Source organism: Microtus oregoni, unplaced genomic scaffold (genome assembly GCF_018167655.1).
Source record: "Microtus oregoni isolate MIOR12 unplaced genomic scaffold, Mior012 000012F_ref0000307, whole genome shotgun sequence".
NCBI classification, from domain to species: domain Eukaryota; kingdom Metazoa; phylum Chordata; class Mammalia; order Rodentia; family Cricetidae; genus Microtus; species Microtus oregoni.
The window spans coordinates 49537975-49561889 of record NW_024543071.1 but is presented as its reverse complement, the minus strand read 5'-3'; the positions used below and the strand labels follow the sequence as shown (position 1 = coordinate 49561889).

At 46.4% G+C, this 23915-nt stretch overlaps 1 protein-coding gene across 1 annotated transcript; it reads right to left on the bottom strand.

The window, feature by feature from the left end:
* Positions 1-5702: 5702 nt before the first annotated feature.
* Slc3a2 (solute carrier family 3 member 2) lies at positions 5703-23902 on the bottom strand. The gene is made up of 10 exons (XM_041661630.1): positions 23660-23902; positions 11865-12275; positions 11248-11421; positions 10129-10223; positions 7995-8063; positions 7815-7873; positions 7496-7676; positions 7266-7409; positions 6329-6412; positions 5703-6229 (listed from the first exon to the last, which is right to left on the bottom strand). The coding sequence occupies exons 1-10, from the start codon at positions 23769-23771 to the stop codon at positions 5858-5860; spliced, it is 1701 nt and encodes a 566-aa protein (XP_041517564.1). The 5' UTR covers positions 23772-23902; the 3' UTR covers positions 5703-5857.
* Between the last annotated feature and the right edge of the window lie 13 nt (positions 23903-23915).

Sequence of the window (23915 nt, the reverse complement as noted above, 5' to 3'; positions counted from 1 at the left end):
TGTGGACCACAGTAATACCCTTGCCACCAATCTGAAGGCCACCTGCTCTATCTGACACTGACCTGGCACCTTCTTGCCTCCTTATCGCCACACCTGGGGCTCAGTTTGCTTCTATTCTTCCTCTGTTAGAATCCCTTCCACTGTCTGTCCTATAGATCTGGTCAATCTTGGCTCCGACCTCTCCCTTCTTCCTTCACACTAGTATCATACCCCCACTTCCCGCCCAAGTGTTTCTAGATCTTGCCCTGTGCTGAGTTGTAGACTCTCCCGTAATGAAAACCTCCACCTGCAGGTCCTTCAGAACCTAAACCGAGAATGCCACCAAGGCACTGCTCACCTTCCTGCCTCTCATTGTCGTCTCCCCTAAGCAACTTGACGGCCCAACCTGCCCATCTCCCCTTACAGCCTGTTCACCCCACTTAGGCAATCATAAAAATCTTAAGTTTTTTTTCTATCCAAGGACTAAGGATGTAGCCCAGTGTTAGAGCATTTGCCTCCACAAGGTAATTTATTTTTAATCTTTGGCCAAGGAGACGAATCAGCAGGCAAAGGTGCTTGCTGTTCATCCTGATAACTTGAGTTCAATCCCTGAAACCCACATGGTGGAAAGAGAATAGACTCTTCAAAGTCGTCCTCTGACATACATATGTAGATCCACCTCCCCCTGCCCCTGGAATGCTGGATTAAAGGCAGGAGATACCATATGCCTTTTTTCATTTTTGACACTTAGAGTCTTACAGTACTTCGGTATTCCCAGGTGGCCTCCCAGACAATAAGAACCAGGCCAGGCCTTGCTTAGCTTTCAAGATGATTGCATGCGTCAGGGTCCAGAGCTTGCAGATTTCAGGGGACCGAGTTCCCACTTGTTTTCCCACAACCTGGAGGTCTGGAGGCAGAGTGTTGCCAGGGTCCTTCCAGACAAACTCAGTTTCTGAGGCTTCCCTGCATCATGGTAGCTGTATGGAGCAAAACTAGGTCTCATTTTGTTTTGTTTAGTTTATTTTTTTATGTGTATGACATTTTGGCTGTATGTGTCTACGCACATGTATACCTGGTGCCTATGGAAGCCAGAAGAGTTACACATGCTGAGAATCACACCTGGATCCTCTATTATAGTAGCTAGCGCTGAACTGATGAGCCATTCACCACCAACAAAGACGATAAACTTTTTAAAAAGATTTATTCATTTTTGTTATGTGTATGTTGCTTTATATACATGTATGTATTATACACTGCATGTGTACCTGGTGCCTGTAGAGGTCAGAAGAGAAGATTGGATCGCCTGGATCTGGAACTATGGGTAAACCACCATTTGGATGCTAAAACCCAAGTCCTCTTCAAGAGCAGAAAAGTGCTCTCTCCAACCCATAAAGTAGATAAATTAAAAAAAAAATTTTTAGCCAGGCAGTGTTGACAAATGCCTTTAATCCCAGCACTCAGGAGGCAGAGACAAGTGAATTTCTATGAGTTTGAGGCCAGCCTGGTCTACAGAGTGAGTTCCAGGACAGGCTCCAGAGCTACAGAGAAACCCTGTCTCGGGGAGGAGGGGGATTAAATAAGCAGAAAATTCACAGTAAACTGCCTGTCTTAGTTATGGTTTGTATTGCTGTGACCAAACACCATAACCAAAAGGCAATTTGGGGAGGGAAGGGTTTATTTGGCTTACACTTCCACATTGCTGTTCATCACTGTAGGAAGTCAGAACAGGAACTCAAACAGGGCAGGAACCTGGAGGCAGGAATTGATGCAGAGGCCATGGAGAAGTGCTACTTACCAGCTTGCTTCCCCTGCCTTGCTCAGCCTGCTTGCTTATAGAACCCAGGACCACCAGCCCAGGAATTGTCCCACCTACCATGGGTTGGGCCCTCCCCCACTAATCACTAACTGAGAAAATGTCTAGATTTCATGGAAGCATTTCCTCAACTGAGGCTCCTTCTTCTCTGATGACTCTACCTTGTGTCAAGTTGACACACAAAATCAGCCAGTGCACTGCCATAGCACATACCATAATACTTCAAAAGAGAGCCCATGAGGACTGGGCTTGGTGGTTCCATTTGGGAGGCAGAGGCAGGAGGACCTCTGTGAGGTTCAGGCCAGCCAGGGCTACACAGTGAGACCTTATTGCAGAGTAAAAAGGTAGCCAGCAAAGAGGGGAAAGAGAAATGGAATATCCTGAGGACCCTGTGAGAGAGGACAGAGGGAAGGGGTGGAGAGCCTCAGGAAGGAGTCCAGAATAGACAAAAGCCAGGGGAGAAGGGGGGGGGGCTGAGAGGAAGGTTGGTATGTCTTACTCTCTCAAAGGCCTCAGGCTCTGTCACTGAGTAAGAAGATGAAGAGACAAGGGTGCTGGGTCTTAGTTATTTTAATTTCTTGGGTCTGTCCTCTACACCAGCGTACCCTCAGAGGCCCAGGCCACCCCAAGCCCCAGCCTGCTGTAAAGGATGCCTGCACAGTGTCCAATGTGTTCTTTTCCCCAAGGCTAGGAGAGTCAAACTATCTAGAGTGTCGTTCCTAAGGCTTCAAAGGCCAAAGTTAACCCCAAGTCCTATGGGGTCCACCTAAGAGAGACCAACATGAAATCTGTGGACTGGTGTGTAAAATAATGCAAGATGCAATCACTTGACGACCTCCTCCATCACATATCCTTGGTTACAGTCCCAAACCAGCCTCCTCAACCTCCCTGCTCCCCAGCTAATCACATAACATCAAGCCTGTTAAAACCAGTCAAAAGTCACTCTGCTTCAGGCCCTCCAACTCCTACTCCACTCCCTCTGACCCTATGTGCATTTCAAAATGACACTTGCCCTCAAATCTGGCCTTTGTCCTCAGCTCTAGGTAAGTAATTTCTAGGCCTCTGGAATGTCCTGTCTTGGGAGTTGTCTTTGGGGATATTAGCCAGGCTGCCAAAGTTTAACATAAGGGAAATGGATTCTAAAGTATATGTCCAGAACCCTGGGAGGGGCTGGAGACTGAAGGTGTTATTAAGTAGTCTATCTGTGATTGCGCTCTAGGGAAACAGGAAACAGGAAACAGGCACGGTGATACATGTCTGTAATACCAGCACTCAGAAGACCGAGGCAGAAAGACAGTCTGGACTACATTAATAGATACTGCCTCAAAAAAAAAAAAAAAAAAAAAAAAACAGAAACAAATCCAAGTGAAGCCTGCCTGTAATTCTTTTTTTTTTAATATTTATTTATTTATTTATTATGTGTACAGCATTCCTTCCATGTGTGCCTGCAGGTCAGGAGGGGGCGCCGGGTCTCATCATAGATGGTTGTGAGCCACCATGTGGTTGCTGGGAATTGAACTCAGGACCTCCAGAAGAGCAGTCAGTGCTCTTAACAACTGAGCCATCTCTCCAGCCCCTGCCTGTAATTCTGTAGAGGCAGGAGGATCCAGAGTTCAAGGTCACTCTTAGCTCCCCTGAAACTCTAAGAAAGCCAAAACTCAGCCGGGCGGTGGTGGTGCACGCCTTTAGTCCCAGCACTCCGGAGGCAGAGGCAGGCGGATCTCTGTGAGTTCGAGTCCAGCCTGGTCTACAAGAGCTAGTTCTAGGACAGGCTCCAAAACCACAGAGAAACCCTGTCTCGAAAAAACAAAAAAACAAAAAAAAAGAAAGAAAGAAAGCCAAAACTCTGTTCACCAAAGGCTCAAGTGAGTTTTCCTGCTTCCTTGGTAGGATTTCCGGCAAGCAGGCATCGAGTCCTCAGGGAAGATATGGGAAACCGGGTTCCCCACACTCTCCGGCTCTACCCATGCACCTCTTCCTTTAGCTGGTTGTCTACCCTGTTGCTAATAAAAGTGCTGTGACTCACCCTAGCATACAGCCCACCCGAGGGAGCTCATGGGACCTCTGGCTTCCATCTGCTGCTGAAGAGCAGTCCCAAGGTCTGAGACCAAAGCCCCTGCATGGTCTACCAAACTTTGTACCCTCTGTGACTGCCTTATGAAGCCTTTGGTCATCTACTCACCCCTTGCCGAATATCCTCTATTTCTTACTCCTTCACTCAAGTACCAATTGTTCCCATTCAGATATTCAGATACCCAAAAGCTTCCCCAGACCTGCTGGATATGTCTAACCTTTGATATTGTAATGTAACAAGTGTAACCTACTATTTATGACTTTGTGTTGGGTCACACGCACACTTTGGTTGGCTGTGGGTTAGAAGTTTACCTCCTTGGTGGGATGGACTTCCTCCAAACTCAACCCCAAACCTCCTGCTCCCAAAAATACCTTTCCAGTTTCACTTTTCCTGCTTATTTATGTGTGTTTTGTCTGCACATATGTATATAAATCACATGCATGTCTGGTGCCTGCAAAACCAGAAATGGGTGTTGATCCCAGCTACCACATAGGTGCTGGGAACTGAACCTGGGTCCTCTGTAAAAGCAACTAGTGCTCTTAACCTCTGAGTCCTCTCTTCAGTGCCATTTTTTTTATCACTCATCACCCTATCAATCATATAAATGTTTATTCTTTATTTCTTCTCCATTTGCACACCAGAGACTACATATCCTAAAGAAGTGACAGTTTTGTCCTGTTGACTTCTTCTGGAGTGGGGTGTGCTGCTGGGGAACAGAGTCCTGTGCTCACTGGGTAAAAGCCTCACCACTGAATAGAAAAGGGACTTCTGGCCGGGCGATGGTGGCGCACGCCTTTAATCCCAGCACTCGGGAGGCAGAGGCAGGCAGATCTCTGTGAGTTCGAGACCAGCCTGGTCTACAGAGCGAGCTCCAGGACAGGCTCCAAAGCCACAGAGAAACCCTGTCTCAAAAAAAAAAAAAAAAAAAAAAAAAGAAAAGGGACTTCTGGAGCCGGGCGGTGGTGGCGCACGCCTTTAATCCCAGCACTCGGGAGGCAGAGGCAGGCGGATCTCTGTGAGTTCGAGACCAGCCTGGTCTACAAGAGCTAGTGCCAGGACAGGCTCCAAAGCCACAGAGAAACCCTGTCTCGAAAAACCAAAAAAAAAAAAAAAAAAAAAAAAAAAAGAAAAGGGACTTCTGTATTCTGTTCTCTGCAAGAAGTCCCAGGCCCTGGCACTGTGCAGTCTTCAGGTCATCCCACCCCCACTCAGTCCTTGAAGAGACAAACTGGCTAAATGCGAGAACTAAAAACCAGGGTTAGAGACCTGGTCTACAGAACGAGTTCCAGGACAGCCAGCCTTACACCGAGAAACCTTGTTTCAAAACCAGCCCCATCCAAAAAAATTCAAGAGATGAAGCAGCTGTATAGAACTGGCTGATGTAGTCTGAGGCTGCTCGTTCATTTCCCAGCCCCAGCCCCGAAATAAACACATAGAAACTATATTAATTGCAATATTGTTTGGTCAATAGCTTAAAGCCTATTTCTAGTTAGCTTTTACATCTTAAATTAACCCACTTCTATTAATCTGTGTATCACCACATGGTTGTGTGGCCTACCAGCAAGGTTCTGTCCAGTGTCCAGTGTGACTCCATGGCTTCTGCCCAGCTCCACCTACTTTCTCCCAGCATTCAGCTTAATTTTCCCACCTAGCTCTATTCTGCCCTGCTATAGGACCAAAGCAGCTTTATTCATTACTCAATAAAAGCAACACATATACAGAGGACTTCCCACACCAGGCCGAGACTATGGAGGGGAGAGGGGTGGGGAGGGTAAGCCAAGAGAGAACAGAGGAAAGTCCTGCTTTGATGAGGGATGAAGAGAAGACACAACATCATCAGGCAGGGTGACTTTTATTTGAAGGCAAAAACACCCAGTGTAAGAATTCATATGGAATCTGCAAAAGTTAACAAAAAAAACAAAGAGAGAAAAACTTGAATTCAAAAGACAAGGGAAGAGGGGAGGAAGGTAGTAGGTCCTGGACAGGTATGGTCAAGCAACATAGGGGAAATTCAAGAGCAAGCCCTCATGAGGATTCAGGCTCAGGTTTTCCAGCTTCAGAGAGGTGCCCTCCTCTTGGCTTAGCCGAGTACTGTTGGTACTAACCAACAGGTTAGCACTGGCTGGCAGACTTATGCCACCAGGGAGGTTAGAGGCCCCTAGCCTGGCTGACAGGCTCACATCCTGAAAGTTGAGTACCACCAGGTAACGCTCATTCTGGTCCCAGTGGCGAATGTAGGAGAAGAGGCCAGATGAGGAGGCCAGTGCATGGAAGTCACCATGCAACAGAGAGCGCTCCTTACCCCGAAGGTGACTCAACCGCTTGAACTGGGCCAGGATGGAGCCAGGGTCTTCATTCTGACCCTGAAAATGAAAGACACAGAAGGAATGAGTGAAGGGCTGGCTCTACTGGACATCTGTAAGCCACCTGCCCACCGTGAGGGTCACACCTAAACTGCTTACCTTCACTGTCATGTCGGGGCTTATGGGTCCTGATGTCTGTGGGAGGCTGGATTCATTCCATGGCATGACTGGGGCCTGTACAGGCTAATAAACAGAAAGTGTGGGTCTTTAAAAAGAGGTGGGTACACTCCCATTCCCTATTTTGCTTTATTTTTAATTTTATCTTATGTGCATTGGTGTGAAGGTGTCAGATCCCCTGGAACTAGAGTTACAGACAGTTGTGAGCTGCCACGTGGGTGCCGGGAATTGAACCAGCTCTCCAGCCCCCCCATCCCCTATTTTCATTTCACCATTTTGTATGTTTTTCTGCAGGCAGATGCCTTTGTGGCAGCACCCTATCATGGGACCCACACCTTGTACCTCTCTGCTTGTGTTGACTCTTGATAAACCGTGAGTTCACAGAGGGCTCAGAGTCTATCAAATGGGTGCAGAGTACCACTGTCCAACAAAACACTGGCTGTCATTCTGAACATATTACCAGATGCCAGGCATTACCTTTAAAAATAGGTTCTTGGAGTCTGGCGAAATGGCTCAGTGGGTAAAACCACTTGCCATGCAAATCTGAGTTTGATGCGCAGAACCTACTTAAAGGCTAAAGGCAAGAACTTATTCCACCAAGCTGTATTCTGACCTCTGCGCATGTACCTACACCACATACACAGAGGCATGCACAGATGTATTTCCAGCTGAGTTCCATTCCAAGAGAATACACTACATAGCTCCTGAAGCCAGCTCAGTATATACAGTGAATATGACAACAGGAAAACCCTGTCTAAAACATAAACACCTGCCACATTGCCCACAGGATGACAGACAAGGAATTTAACAAAGTTCCACCTCAGGACTGTTGTCTTTCTGCTGTTATCCACAGATGGCAAGATGTGTTACACAAACAAACACTATTTAAACACTGTGCTGGGCAGAAAACAAGTGGTACCTGTCCAGGAACGACAGCTGCCTTCAGGCCAATCTCATCCCCATAGCTGAAAATAGGCGTCCCTGGCAGAGTGAAGAGCAGCAGCTGGTAGAGTCGGAGGAGCTGAGCCGGTATGGAGGCTGTCAGGAGTCCTGCCTGAGACACCTGGAGGAAGACATGCCTGTGAGGACCCCCACCCCACAACCACCACCCCCACCACCTTCCCCCACACCCATCAGCACTGTACTCACACTCCAGCCGCACCAGCGACTGCCGGTGGCATTCAAATACCGAGTGACTAGCGATTCTGTATGCTCCCCAGTAAAACCGGAATTTGACAGATACGAGCTAGTCAACAGTAGGTTGCTGGTGGATTCGAGTATGCTCAGGATTTGCTGGAGATCAGAGGAGTCAGTCCCTGCAATCAGGAGCCTGCACAAACCAGGACAGGAGAATCATTAGCAAATGGCCGAGATAAAGAATAAAAGTGAAGAAACTCCCCTCTAAGGGCTTAGCACTCCAAGGGGCTCTCACAGTGGGCTCAGGCAGGCAAGGGTGTCAGGTACCTACCTATCCTCACTGAAGCTCTTGGTAATATTCTGCCACTCTGCCAAGTGTGAGGATGCATCCTAGCACAAAAACAAACAAACAAACAAAAAAACAGAATCAGAACAGGGAACATCTCCTAGCCCTGGCTGAGACCCACTCTTCTCACCAAAGCTTTGCTCTCAACATGGAAAAGGCACTCACCGTCAGCTTTCCCACATCCCGAACTTGGAACCCATAAACCCCATCCTGCAACCAAGAACTCAGAGCTTCCTGCGGGGAACAAAAGAATAGAGGAAAGATTAATACACAAAGAAGCTCTCACCTACCTCAAATTTCCCTGAGATTTCTACAAAATAGGGGTTCACCCTCTCTCTCTTCAAATGTTAGCCCTTGGTATGCTCTTAGTATATAATAGCATTTTTCTATTTTCTATTCTTGCCTTTGGCAAAATATATAGCTTCACCTTTAATAGCTATAAAAAAGACTCAAGAGAAAATAAGTATGCATAGTCTGACACCTAACACTTGGTATGTAGAATGAAAATACCCTCAAATTGGAGATGAAGAAACAGGTCAGAGAAGCAAGACTATATAGCCAAGATCATAATCAGGAAACAGATTAAACTGGAAGCAGAGACAGGACCTAAATGCCTAGGGCAAATGTACTTACTCTTTTCCAGTTTCCTGAGGCCTAGAGAGTGTGTGCTCGCCCACAAGAGCTGGTGGGAGCAAGGCCAAGGAGGAAAAGTTTCACATTCAAAACACAGCCTGAGGGCTGTTGAGACATCTGAAAAGAAGCCAGCTCTGCAGAACAGGTCCAGGCCTGAAGATTTAAGCCCTGGTTTCAACTGGCACTGAGCACAAAGCCACATCCCATGCTCCCTTTCTTTCTTTCTCGTCTGCTCTCCATCTTCATCCGAGGCTACCATCTGAAAACATTTTCTTTTTGGTTTAAGACCTGTCTCCAACTCACTACCTAGGCTGTCCTAACTTCTGACAGCTATGACTACAGGCTTTCTCCAGTACTTTGTTTTTGTTTTATTTATTTATTTATTTATTTATCATGTATACAATATTCTGTGTGTATGCCTGCAGGCCAGAAGAGGGCACTAGACCCCATTACAGATGGTTGTGAGCCACCATGTGGTTGCTGGGAATTGAACTCAGGACCTTTGGAAGAGCAGGCAATGCTCTTAACCTCTGAGCCATCTCTCCAGCCCCCTCTCCAGTACTTTGAACTTCCTATGATCCCAGCACTTGGAAGACAAGAGGACTAGGAGTTCAAGGTCATCCTCAGCAACAGTGTTCTAAAACACAAATCTCCCAACAACTGGCAAGAGCCAAACTGGATGATTACAGGCGTCCCACGTACATGCTGGGAATCCAAAGTCCTCCCTCAGAATCACAGCTGACAGCCAAGTGTCAGCATCTCCCTCTACTTTTGTTATACCCACCCTGGACGAGCCAGGGTCCTAAACCTAGGCACCAGAAGCTAGGGTGACATTAGAAGCTTCTCCCCAGCTTGGTGGCTGTACAGTTTAAACCACTACCACAAGGAAAAGCAGGTTAGAAAAGACTCATTAAGACTTCAAATTTGGAACAAATACGCAGACCAGCAACAACAGGGTTTTGTGGTGTTACAAAAGAACATTTTCAAAAGCTAGGAAATACTTGGGATGGGGGCTAGAGAGAGAGCTCAGTGGTTAAGAGTACTTGCTGCTCTTGTGGGGGACCCAAGATCACTTCCTAGCACCCACATGGCAGCTCACAACTGCCTGTAACTTTAGCTGCAGGGGGATACATCACCCTCTTCTGGCTTCCTGGGCACATGGTGTACATACATACATACATGCAGACAAAACACTCATACACATGAAACAAATCTTATTTAAAAACTCATAGGAGAGTTAAATAATAAATACTTGGCATGGTCCCAGATACATAGTAAGACCCTAGTGCTTATAATTGCAGACTGGGCTCCATTCCAAACACATCAAACAAAAACTGGGAAAGCAGTCAGATCAGGATTCCCACAGAGAAAGAAAAGACTTCCTACGACAAAAAGAAAAGTCAAACTTCCAGACTAACATCTGAGAAATTCCCTTCCTGGCACAGCCTTGCTCCTAGAGTAAAGGAAACACACACATACACACACACACACACACACACACAAAGAGCAGTCAAAAAAGAAATAAGGAAAAAAACACTGTGTACTGTGGACTATCCTTCAGGCTATGTATGGGAGGAAGTAGCCTTGCTTGTGAGAGCCACGCTAAGTGCACACAAGGCTTGCTGTGAATGAATCCACACAGTCTGCCACCAACCACAAAACTCACCTTCATTTTGGCGGCTACAACGTCAGCCTGAGCAGGAAGGAACCATGAATTCTGGCCCCGGTAGTTGGGAGTCAGGTCTAAAATGATGTGAATGCCTAAAACAACAACCCGTGGAGAGAAATTTTGAGGGGTAACAAAGGGAAAACAAGGAACCTCACAGAAGGCTACTAAGTGCACCTATGTATGGTTTGTATCTTAGACTTCAATGAACCCCACCAAATCCCTCAACCAATTTTACTGTGGTGAAAATAAGTTTGAGCTACAGGAACTAGGTTCTCCTCACACACAAAAAAAATCTTTCAACATGTTTCCATAGTGAGGTTTTGGTTTCTTGTTTTTTTTGCTCTTGAGAAAGGGTTTTATGTCTACGGGCTGACTGGTGGGATAAACCACCTGTATCTACTTCCCAAGTGTTGGGATTAGAGGTAGACACTTGTATATCTGTTTTCCATTGTTCTGAGGAATCAAACTCAGGGCTTTATGGATACTAGGCAAGCACTTTTACCAACTGAGCTACATTCTCAGCCCTCTATATTGAATTATAAAACAACAGTTAAACTCTTGCTCACAAAGGACTCATATTATAAATTTAAAAGTCATTGTTTTTAGCCAGTCATGGTGGCACACTTAAACCTAGCACCAGGAACCACTGGAGTTCTGTCAACTTTCATCCAGCCAGGTCAACTAACAAGAATCAGAGTGAGACCCTACCTCAAAACCAAAACAACTAGTAAATAAAAATCATCCAGCCAAGAAGAGAACACATGGCCGGGCGGTGGTGGCGCACGCCTTTAATCCCAGCACTAGGGAGGCAGAGGCAGGCGGATCTCTGTGAGTTCGAGGCCAGCCTGGTCTACAAGAGCTAGTTCCAGGACAGGAACCAAAAGCTACGGAGAAACCCTGTCTCGAAAAATCAAAAAAAAAAAAAAAAAAAAAAGAAGAAGAAGAAGAAGAAGAAGAGAACACATGAAACCATACTGTTCAGTGTGAATAGTAACATATCTCCCCGGAGCCTGCCCTAGAAAAACTCTGAACCAGTTAGGAGTAAACCAGACAAAGACTCTGTCCTGCTTCTCAGCCAGAATGCCAAACCCTTTCTGGTTTCTTGGCAAGACCTACTCTTCTTCTTGGCAGATTGCAGAAGGTCTTTAAAATCTTCCTGGGAGCCTAAAGTGGGGTCAATTTGTTTCAAGTCGGTTTCATTGACTTCATCCTTCTGGTTCTTGTGAATTGGGCCCAGCACCACGCCCTTCACCTTCAGGGTGCTCAAGTACTCCAGATGCTTCTTTAGCCCTGCGAGGAGAAGGATGAGTTAAACAGTGAGGCACGAGAAGCCTCAGGCCTCCGCATTCTCTCCACCACTTTCCCACTCCCTCAGAGGGGGCTGGATCAGCGAGACAAAGTAGCTGACGCAAGGAGCCTTGCAAGTTACTTCAGAAACTGGTTTGAACTGGCTCAGGCGCCTCGTGGTTCGGGGAGGAGAAAGTGGATGTGCTGAGTCAGCCACCCTTAGGAAGAAGTAGGAGTAGCGGGTTTTTTTTTTTTGGGGGGGGGGGTTGTTTTGTTTTTTGGAAAGAAAGGAAGGAGTGATTGTCAGGGAGTGGTCCCAGAAAACGGAGAGGTGGAGAACATCTGAGGTCGTCTAGAGAGGGTGAGGAAGAAGGAGGAGGGCAGTAGATGGCCCGGTTAAATGAGAGGCACAAAGGGAAAGGAATGACGGTGTGCCCCCCACTCACCAGCTATGCCTCCAGCGTTTGGGCCTACGAAGGCCTGAAGGTCGCCGACACGATAGAGGGCGCCCTCGTGCCACCACCTCTGTACCGGCAGCTCCCGGCAGCGCGGCGCCCGAACGATGATGACCACGGCGCCCGCCAGCATGCCAAGCCAGCCGAGCCAGAAGAGCAGGAGCAGCGCCCAGCGGGTGCGCACCCAGCCGGGGCTGCCGGCTACTTTCAGCAGCTCCTCCTTTGACAAGCCCGTGAACTTGGTCCCGGCCTCCGCCTCGTCTTCGGCCACCTTGATCTTCACCAGGCCATTCTTCTCCCCGGCCGCCGCCCCGGCCGCTGCATTCATAGGCTGCTTCTCCGGTTCTAGCTCGTTCAGCTCCACCTCCTTCATGTCCACTTCGGTGTCCTGGCTCATGGTGCCTGCAGAACCAGTGACACGACACGGCCTGTGGTCAGTGGGCGGCTCGAGTCCTGCCTGGACCTCCGAGTATGGAGAGACGTCCCGTGGCTCGGCTTTCTTAACTACTTCTGCCGGGAAGTGACTCCGGAGCTCCGCCCCGGCCCACCCCTTAAAGGGATGCAGAGAAATAGTCTCCAGAAGCTACAAAGTGTGCAGCCTGCTACTTGAACCTCGATCCCTAATGCTTCTTCAGTCAGAGTCTGGGAAGCTGAGGACCAGTCAGTCACTTTTAGGATTACAAACTCCAATTTGTCCTGACCAAGTTCCAAAGCCCTTCCTCCGACCTTCAGGCACCACTCCCTGAGAGGTCTCCATCCTCTCCTCTCACAGGATGGCACCAGCCTCCATCCACACCATCATCCCTTCGCCCCAGGCAGGGCTCAGGCTAACACCCGGTCTCCCCAACTTCACACAGACCCTGGCACGCAGAGGCAACTGCATCCCACTTCTGTTATCCCCACACCAGGTCTTCTGAGACTCCGAATTTAGCTCGGGTCCTGGATTTCTCCTCGGGGCTTACTCCCAAGCAACTTTCAAAACCCAGAATTAAATTCCTCAGGCAGCAACTAATTACTGAGCACCCACCCCAATCCTTGTTCATTAATTGCATAGAATTAACTTTAATCCGTTCTTCTCCCGATTTAAAATTAATCTGAGGAGAGAACTGCAGTTGAAGTGGACACTACCTTTCTTATCCTACCCTAGTTACCAGTGAGAGAATGTTGGCACTGGGAATCAGACATCCAGAAGAGACTAATGGGGCTGGAATAAGCATTCCAAAGGCATTCAGGCACTTTTTTGTTGTTGTTGTTGTTGTTTTGTTTTGTTTTGTTTTTCGAGACAGGGTTTCTCTGTGGTTTTGGAGCCTGTCCTGGAACTAGCTCTTGTAGACCAGGCTGGTCTCGAACTCACAGAGATCCTCCTGCCTCTGCCTCCCAAGTGCTGGGATTAAAGGCGTGCGCCACCACCGCCCGGCCTCATTCAGGCACTTTGAAAGTACATGACGGTACCTTGCAGTACGTCTCAAACCCTCCAGTGTGCCAGGCTTCCTACACCATTTTTGACTGTGCTGGGCCCTGGAGGCAGCTCACACTCTGAAAGCTTCCCAAATCCCATACCACCACCACCACCACCCACTCACCCATCCCACCCTACCCCCACCTCCCGCCAAGAGGTCCTTAGAAAGAGGAAAGGTAAATGGTGCAGGCAGGTTTCACAGCAGGAACAACTGGACATCCACACTAGGAGGTGCCAACACTCTCGGCAACTTCTTGTTCTTTACCACAGCCAGCTGAGTTATTTTTAGAAAGGAGCTGAAGAAAACAGGTCCTTTCTCCCTCTCCCACCTAGGCTGGCAGCCAAGATTGCTATATATTTGAAAGAAAGCAGACACCAAGATCTAAACAGTAGAGAGAAAGGGGTGTGAAAAGTCTCATTACCTGCCATTGCCCTTTCGAATTCCTCAAGATCCTCCCCAGCCTCACTAGAGAAAAGCCTACACACCAGCTCCTAGGAAGAGGCAACGTGGGTAGAGATTAAGGTTCATGCCAGTGCTCACAGATGATAAGAGGTCTACCTTGCCCTGGGCGTGCCAGATAAGAAGGGTTCAGGACGGAGTTATACCCAGCACGAAAGCTCAAGGTTTGTGGGCTGTACAAGCAGAAACACTCCTTGAGACGGTTCAATGTAATGCTCCTAGAAACACAGCGTCTCAGTCCAACCAGATGGCTCACTGGGTCAAGCCAACACAATGCTCATTTGGCAAAGGTGCTTGCCCACCAAGCCTGACAATCTGAGTTCAATCCACATGGTGGAAAGAGAACTGACTCCCAAAAGTTGTCCTCCGACCTCCACATGCTCACTGTCCCCCATGAAATAAATTTTTATTTTATTTTATTTTATTTTTTTGAGACAGGGTTTCTCTGTGGCTTTGGAGCCTGTTCCTGGAACTAGCTCTGTAGACCAGGCTGGTCTCGAACTCACAGAGATCCGCCTGCCTCTGCCTCCCGAGTGCTGGGATTAAAGGCGTGCGCCACCATCGCCCGGCTAATAAATTTTTAATATAGTATCTCCTAGCCCCACAGCTCCAGGCAGCAGAAATCAATTGCTAAGTGACTTAGAGAAGTGAACTCAACTCCTCAGTCCTTTCACCCAGCACACCTTTCCAATCACTACTGTCCAGTCACACCAGCCTTCCAGCACCTGCCAATCTCAGAACACGGTATTTCCAGCTTTAAGCCTCATATATGCTGCTGCCCTGCTGAGAGAGAGAGCACACACCTGGGATTACTCCCCTCATCTGTTGTTGATCACTGCTACAACGCAGGGCCCACAATTTCTTGTCTCTGCTTCCTTGTTTGAGTGTCTGCTCTTGAAGACAAGTGGTGAGAGAGCCTTGTGCTATTTGTCAATCACTTTGTCTTCTCAGATACCATACTCTAGGCCCTTCATACGTGTTTGTAAATGAGGGGATGAACTGTAGGATTCAAACCCACTCATCCCTTCCTAGAAGAAACTAAACAAAGTCAAGCACTACTATATCAAGATGAAGTGGTTTGTGTAGAAAAACAAACCAAGTCTTATTACCATTCAAACTAAAACAAAATGGTGACAATGGAGGACAAGAAAAAAAGTCTAGAGAGAAAAAGGTCAGAGGTACCAGGCATGGTGGCATATGCATACAATCCAAGCATTTGGGAATTGGAGGAAGGAGGATTAGGAGTTCAAAGGCAGCCTCAGAAGCACAGTGAGGCTAGTCTGGGCTACAGGAGAGTCTGACAAAGAGGCGAGAAAGACGAAAAGGAAGGAGTTCGAGATCCCAGAGGTGAACAGAGAGTCTCATACCTGCTAGTATGACTGAATAATTTAGAGTTGACTAAAATAAACTTAAAAGGCTGGGAATGCAGTTCAGAGGAGGGGTACTGGCTCACCATGTGCAGGTTCACGGTTCCATCTGTGGCACCACAGGCACTGAAGAATGAAGGGCTAGGGATGTAGCTCAGCTAATAGAGTGCTTGCTTAACACTTGAAAAGCCCTGGCTCTACCCTTACCACCACATAAGTCAGGCACAGAGGAGGCACAGCCCTTTCATAATCTTGGCACTCCAAGTGCTAAGGCAGGAGAAGTTCAAAGTAACCATCAACTACATAGCAAGTTTGAGGCCAGCCTGGACTACATGAAACCCCAACTCAGAAACAAGCTACAACAAAGACAAAAACAAAGTAAATACAATAGATATGCTGGGGTAAGCAGATTATGTGAGGCCATAGTGAGAACTGAAGTCCAAGAGAAGGCCCAGAGGAGACATGCACCAAAGTCAGTAGGAATGTACTGGTGAGAGGGGCATCTGCATCATTCAGAAGCTAAGTGGCGGCTCCACCACTATCTACTGAGGCAGAGACACAGTTGAGCCACTGACGATACAAAGATGAGTAGGAATGAACGACCACATCCATCACATGTAGCCACGGCACTAAGAAACACCGAGGCACAGCACACACAGAAGATCCTATCATGAGCTGAATACTGTCTGATCCTGTCAAGTCCTAATGTCACACACACAGCAAGTCTTTTTTTTAAATTATTTATTATTTATACAGTGTTCTGTCTGCATGCCAGAAGAGGGAACCAGATCAAATTACAGATGGTTGTGAGCCACCATCTGGTTCCTGGGAATTGAACTCAGGACCTCTGGAAGAACAGCCAGTGCTCTTAACCTCTGAGCCATTTCTCCAGCCCCACCCAGCAAGTCTTTGATAGCATGAAACGGTTCTTCCAGTCTGAAGCAAAACCAGAAAATGGAAGTAATAAAAGCCTAGACCCTATTGGAACCACCATTATTTATATGTCATATAAAAAGCATCTATGTAATAGAGGGTGTCTTGAATAGACTACATAAAGGAAGAAATGAAAAGAATTGTGGGTGCCAGTCATATTCTGAGACAGCCTTGAAAAACTAAGTAGAGGAAAGCTTGATGTAAGAAACACCTGTAATCCTAGCCCTTTGGAAGCCTGAGGCAGGAAGGTCACAAGAGCCAAACCAACCTGGGCTACAGAGGGAAACATGATCTCAAAAATAAAATAATCGTGGGAAATGGAGAGATGGTTAAGAGCACTGCTCTTCACAGAGGTCCTGAGTTCCACCACATGGTGGTTCACAAGCACCTGTAATGAGATCTGGTGCCCTCTTCTGGCCTGCAAGGACACACTGCTGGCAGAACACTGTATACATAATAAATAAATAAACCTAAAAAAAAAGCACTGACTGTTCTTCCATAAAACCGGAGTTCAATTTCCAGCACCCACAGGCAGCTAAGAACAATCTGTACTTTATCCACACTCCCCAGTGCATGCCTTCTGCCTGGCCACCTGATGTGCTTTGACCATCAGAACAATAAATGAAATGGAAGCAGAACATAAAAAAAGAAGTCTAATTCCAGTTCCAGGGGTTCCTATGCCAGTTCTGGCCTCCAAGGGCACTGTACACACATGGTGTACAGACATACATGCAGGCAAAAAACACGCATACACATAAGATAAATTTTTAAAAATTAATTAATTTTCCTGTCTATTAATTAGACTGGGGTGTAGTTCAGTAGTAGGAGCACTTGCCAAGCACACATAAGGCCTGTGTTCAATTCTCAGAACCACAGGAAACAAAATTAAATTAGGAGCTGGTAAGATAATCTTGCGTAGCCTCTGTTGTCAAGTATGACCTGAGTTTGAGCTGACTTATATGGTGGGAGGAAGAGAACTGACTCTCAAAAATGGTCTTCTGAACTCCACACTTGCTACATGGCTCACATGAATAAGTAAGTAAATACACAAAAAATGATTAAATAAAAAAATACAGTCAGGAAATTGTGGCACAAGCTTTAACATCAGCACTAGGGAAGTAGATGCAGGCAGATATCTGTGAGTTCGAGGTCAGCCTGGTCTACAAAGCAATTCCAGGATAACTTGGACTATACAGAGAAACCCTGTCTCAAAAAACCAAAAATATAAAACAAAATAAGGTCTGGAGATTTACTCAGAGGTTAAGAGTACTAATTGCTCTACCAGATGTCCTGAGTTCAATTCCCAGCAACTACATGGTGGCTCACAACCATCTATAATGAGATCTGGTGTCCTCTTCTGGCTTGCAGGCATACATGCAGGCAGAACACTGTATACATAATAAATAAATCTTAAAAAAAAAAAAGCTAAAATGCATAGTGTTAGGGGTCTAGCTCAGTGGTACAGTGAGTATTCAGCATGTTCAAGTCCCTGTGCTGGATCCCTAGAACAAACTAAGACTGACAGATGGACAGAGAACCTTTTCCCCCTGGGTCTCCCAGTACCAAGAGAAGCTCTAGTCATTTGCACATTTCCTTTCTTCACTACAGGGAGGCAGTGCCTCTTGCTACCAGGTGGGGGCAGGGTTGTTCTTTGACCAAACATTCATCAGCACTCTAACACCAAGCTCATTTGATTCATAACCAGTGATGGGGGATTAATTGAACTGGAAAAAGATCAGTTTAAAAGAAGTAAGAGGGAGATTGAGGCAGGAGGAGTAAGAATTCAAAGCCAGCCCAAGCTCTCAAAACCCAAATCTGTATATACATGCGTACAGCTTAGTGGTTAAGCACCGCCTAGCATGTATTACCTATCTAGCACCATCTGTCTCCATCTAGTACGGTCTATGCAGCTGAAGCAATAAACTAATAATTTCATATTGAATTCTATTTGTGTCTTATACCCTGCTAGGTAATAGGAAAATGATTCGCCTGCATAAGATTAAATCAGGAATTTTGTGGCTAGCAGCAATGGTGGGTCAGGCTGGGGGGGGGGGAGGACTGGGGAGATAGCTCAGCAAGTAAAGGCACTCGCTTCTGAGGCCCGGTGGTTAGTCTCTAGGACTCATAACATAGACATGACCTCTGTTTATCTCTGGGACCCATCTAGTAAGAGAGAAACGAGTCCTGAAAGCTGCCTTCTGACCTTTACATATGTACTGCGGCATACCTGCACACATGGGCTCACTCATACACACAAAATAATTGCAATAAAGATGTGGTAGCCATGTCTGTGGGGGAATGTCTTAATTAACTAACAGACGTAGGAAGACAAAGCTAGTGTATATGGCATCCTTCATTCTGTAGGGGTCCCATGCTGTCTCAAAGAGGTTGAGCTGAGCACAAGCAGTGACCATGTTCTAAACACTCCAGAACCAAAAGGAAGAAGAAAGAAAGAAGGAAGGAAGGAAGGAAGGAAGGAAGGAAGGAAAGAAATTGTTCAATGGTTAAGAGAACCAACTGCTCGACCAGAGGACCCTGGTTCAATTGACAGCACCTAAACAGCACTTCTTTACTTTTATTCTTGACTTTCTGAGGTTTGTCCTGACTTTCTGGTAATGACGGACTGTAACCTGAAACTGTAAGCTATAATAAACCTCTCTCTCTCTCCTAAACTGCTTTTTGTTAGAGTGCTTTATAATAACAACAGAAAGCACACTAAGGCAGAAACCAATTGGTAAGGAAGCAGTGTTTTTTTACAGCAGTAGCCATCAAACTGAACTGTACCCTAAGGACAGTGGAGAGCCACTGAAGGATTCGGAATTGAGATGGGAACTTAAAATTTTAAAAAGGTTTTATTTTCATGTAAGGATGTTTTGTTTGTATGTATGTCTGTGCACCATGGGCATGTCTCGTGTCCTTGGAGATCAGAAGAGTGCCTCAGATTCCCTGGAACTGAAATTACAGATGGTTGTTAGCTGCCATATGGGGCTGGGAATTGAGCACCCTAGCTACAAAGTAAAAATGGACTAGAAGGGAAGAAACTGCAGTGTGACCATTTATGGTTAAAATCAAAACACAAAACACTAGCAGGGGGGAGGCTGGAGATGTAGCTCAATTAGTAGAAGGCTTGCATACAAAAAGATCCTAGTTTTGGTCAGGCAGTTGTGGTGCACGCCTGTAATCCCAGCATTCAGGAGGCAGAGGCAGGTGAATGTGTGTGAGTTTGAGGCCAGCCTGGTCTACAAAGCATGTTCCAGGACAGTCAGAGATGTTATACAGAGAAACCCTGTCTCAAAAAAGAAAAAAAAAAGTCCTGGGTTTGAATCTCACTACTTCATAAAACCCTAGTCGGGCAGTCGTGACACACGCCTTTAATCCCAGCACTCGGGAACCAAAGGCAGGCAGACCTGTGTGAGTTCGAGGCCAGCCTGGTCTATAGAGTGAGTTCCAGGACAGGCTCCAAAGCTACACAAAGAAACCCTGTCTTAAACTCCAGCCCCCCCCCCAAAAAAAAACAAAAACAAACAAACAAAAACCAAACCTGTAATCCCAGTACTTAGAAGGTAGAGGCTAAGAACTGAGGAGGCAGCACTGATGGGACACTGGTCCACTCAAGCATATGGCTCTGGCAGGCCCTGCCCTTCTCCCCGTTCAGCTAGCCACTAAGGTCTAATATTTCCTTAGCATACCTAATTAAAACTAAAGACCTCATCCTAATACGGGGTTCCTCCTTTACCTTTATAAACAGCCATAAGCTTATGTGCCATGTCTGTCCCCCTCCACCCAGAGGCATTCCTTTGTCCTCCAGGACAAATACTCCTGCCCATTCCCTGTCCCCTAGCTCCTTTACCACCGCATCCTAGCCCATTCTAACAAAGACCTTCTCTTTTTCTCTTAAGAATGACACTTGCTGGGGTTGGAGAGCTGGCTCAGTGGTTAAGAGCACTGACTGCTCTTCCAGAGGTCCTGAGTTCAATTCCCAGCAACCACATGGTGGCTCACAGCCATCTATAATGAGACCTGGCACCCCCTTCTGGCTTGCGGGCACACATGGAAGGAATGCTGTACACATAATAAATAAATAAATATTAAAAAAAAAAAAAGAATGACACCTGCAGCCGGGCGATGGTGGCGCACGCCTTTAATCCCAGCACTCGGGAGGCAGAGGCAGGCGGATCTCTGTGAGTTCAAGACCAGCCTGCTCTACAGAGCTAGTTCCAGGACAAGCTCCAAAGCCACAGAGAAATCCTGTCTCGAAAAACCAAAAAAAAAAAAAAAGAGTGACACCTGCAAGGTCATTTGTTGCTGTTTTTCTGCTTCAGTCAGAAAGCAGCCACTTTAATTTTTCTTCCCTGCTTAATAAGGAATCTCTCTGTGAAAACACGTTTGGGTGTGGTTTCTACCTCATTCAAAGTCTGAAAGGAAGCCCCTGCTGCGCCTGATTCCCTTTCAAATATAGCAATCACAAAATGCCCAATTGATCCTGGTGCAAGCCTTTAATCGCAGCACGTGGAGGAGACAAACGCAGGTGGTTCTTTGTGAATTTGAGGCCCGGTCTGCGGAGCTAGTTCCAGGACAGCCAGGACTATTACACAGAGAAACCCTGTCTCAGAAAACCAAAAATAAAATAAAATGTCCAAGTCAGCAGACAATAAAAGATTACAAATATTTACTTCTAGAATAGACAGTCTCCAGTGAAGGTGGGCCTGCTTTTCATCAGCGCACTCAAGCTGGGATATTCCCAAAATCTGCATCATTTTCCTTAATTGGTCAAAAACAGAAATCAGAGTAACTAACAGTTCTGCCCCCGTGGCCAGGTAGCGATTTGGGGTAATTTAATAAAATATTCACTTCTCTCATCTGGAAAATGGGCTTTTGTTTTGGTTTGTTTTTCTTTTCTTTTCAATTTTAACTTATGTTAAGTCTGTGTGAATATATGCCATATATGCGCGAGTGCCAGGATGCCGAGAAAAGGGAGCTATGTTCCCTGGAGCTGAAGCTACAGGTGGCTGTCAGCAACACAACCTGGGTACTAGAAGCTGAACTTGGGTCCTCTACAGGAACAGCATTTGATTTTAACTGCTGAGCCATCACTTCAACCCCTGTTCTAAACACTCCAGAACCAAAAGAAAGAAAGAAAGAAAGAAAGAAAGAAAGAGGAAGGAAGGAAAGAAAGAGGGAAAGAAATTGTTCAATGGTTAAGAGAACCAAGTGCTCGACCAGAGGACCCTGGTTCAATTGACAGCACCTAAACAGCAGTGTACAACCATCTGTTAACTCCAGTCGCAGAGGATCCAAGGGCCTCATCTGGTCTCTATGGACACTGCATGCACATGGTGCACAGACATACGTGCAGGCAACACACTCATAGGAAATTGTTTGTAGTGGGGAGTGGGAGACAAAGGCTAGCCTAGTCAAGTCAAAAGAAAGAAAAGGGGGGAGGCTCTAGCCATATGTCATGGTACCACCCTCGCCTAGCCTCCTTGGGCACCAGGCACACACATGGTATGCCTGTATAGATATAAGGAAAACACTCACAGACATAAACTAAATAAGTATAAAACAAAACAAATCAAAATTTACAGGGGGTTGGAGAGATGGCTCAGCAGTTAAAAGGCTAAAAGCATTTGTTGCTCTTGCAGAGAACCTGGGTTCAGTTGCCAGCACCCACAGGGCACTTTACAACCATTCTTGACTCCAGTTTCAGGGGTCCAGTGCCCTCTTGTGTCTGTGGGTACCAGGCACACATGTAATGCGCATTCACGCATGCAGACAAAACACTCATATTCATAAAAACAAAATAATTTATTTAAATAAATGTTTCTGACCTGCTAATAAACATAGTTTATTTGTGGTATTAAGTTTTCATGTGAGAACTAGGGAAAAGACTATCCTTTTTCAGTGAACAGGAGCACAAGAAAGATAAGCAGGCCCAAAAATTTATTATTGTGTATTTGCTTGCTCCTCAAATTACCTTGCAAACAGAACTACATGCAAAAGCAGTAACATGAAATTTACACAGGTATGATAATTTCTGTCAGCCTATTGCCCCTTGAAGTGTACTCTCAAACTGTTCTTTAAAAAAATAAATTATACATATTTATGAGCCTGGCATTGTGATGCACACCTTCAATCTCAACACTTGGGAAGGAAAAGCAGAAGAATTTTCTTAAAGTTCAAGGCCAGTGTGGTTTGCATACTGAGTTCTAGGACAGCCAGGGCTATGTAGAAACCCTGTCCCCCAAAAATGTATTTTTTCAGTGTGTGTAGGCATGTGTGCACCCTCAGAGGCCAGTTGGATCCACTGGAACTGGAATTAGAGGTGGTTGTGAGTCACTTGACATGGGTGCTGGGACCAAACACAAGTACTTTAGACGAGTGAGTACGGGCTCCTAACCACTGAGCCATTTCTCCCCTCAGTGACCTGACTTTTTTTTTTTTGGGGGGGGGTGGCATTTTTCAAGACAGGGTTTCAACTATGTAACCCAGGCTGGCCTGAAACATTATGTAGAACATGCTGGTCTCAAACTCTGCCTGTCCCTGCCTCCACAGTGCTGGGATTAAAGGCCAAAATGTCCAGCATTTTTTTGTACTAAATTTTAAATTCATTTAATTTAGGTATATGAGTGTCTTGCCTGCATGCAAGTATGAGTATTGCATGTGTGCCAGGTGACCTTAGAGGTCAGAAATGGGTATTAGATCTCCTGAAACTCGAATTGCCAATGACTGTGGGCTGGGAATTGTACCAACATCTTCTACAAGAGCAACCAGTTCTGATTCTGGAATCAGGCTGTCTGGATTTATACCTTGGAACTAATATTGCTTATCTGGATAACATCCAGCAAACTAAATCTCTTTAGGCCTCAAGTTCCTCATCTATGACTTAACCTTAACACCTTCCAACTCGAATAGCAGGATTACTAAATGAGGTCATGCAGAAGAACAATTAGCAAGAGAGTAGTAAGTGTTGACAACTTAGGCACATGGATGTTTGCTATAAATGACTAACAGTGCTGGCCGGTGGTGCCTTTAACCCCAGCACTTGAGTTTGAGACCGGCTTGAGCTACAGAGCAAGTTCCAGGGCAGGCTCCAAAGCTACAGAGAAAACCTATCTCGAGAAAAAAAAAAGAGTAATGATGTGATGCCAGTCTATGGCTAACTGTGACCTAGACAATTGGTAAATTTAAGAACCTCCCCCAGAGCTCTCATATCTAAGACCATCCATGTGTAAATGAGGGTTGTCGATGTCCGATGTCCCTGCCTCTTGGTATTGTGGACAGACCATATAGGATGCTTAAAACGGTAAGCCCATTTGGGTGGAGAGGTGTCACACTCAGTAGTAGAGCACTTGTCTACACATGCACATAGCTTCAGGTTTAATCTACAGCACTGTTAAGAACAAAAACATGCAACATGCTCCATAAACGACACCTAGTGTTGGGCCTACTCCAATTCGGGACAAGATAAATGTCTCCAGAATGCCGCGGGGCATCGAGGACTGACTCCGTTTCCCTAAAAGGCTCCATGCAGGAGGTCTCCAACCGAGCTCAGCCAGGGGCCCAGTACCTGAGTCGCCCCCTGCGCTGACAGCCTGGACATCAGGCCCCGTCTGCACTCCGGGCGGCTGGCGGGGAACCGCGCCGCCGCCGGTAGAGTGTTCTTTGGGTTCGGGATCCATAGAGATGGATCTACAGGCGGCGTTAGCGTGAGTGAGGGCAAGGAATCACGTAAAGGGATGGGGACCGGAGACCGCAACGCAATCAAACCGCAGCGGTCACGAAGCCAACCTCCAGCGATGACGTTTCATCCGCAGTGGGCTGGA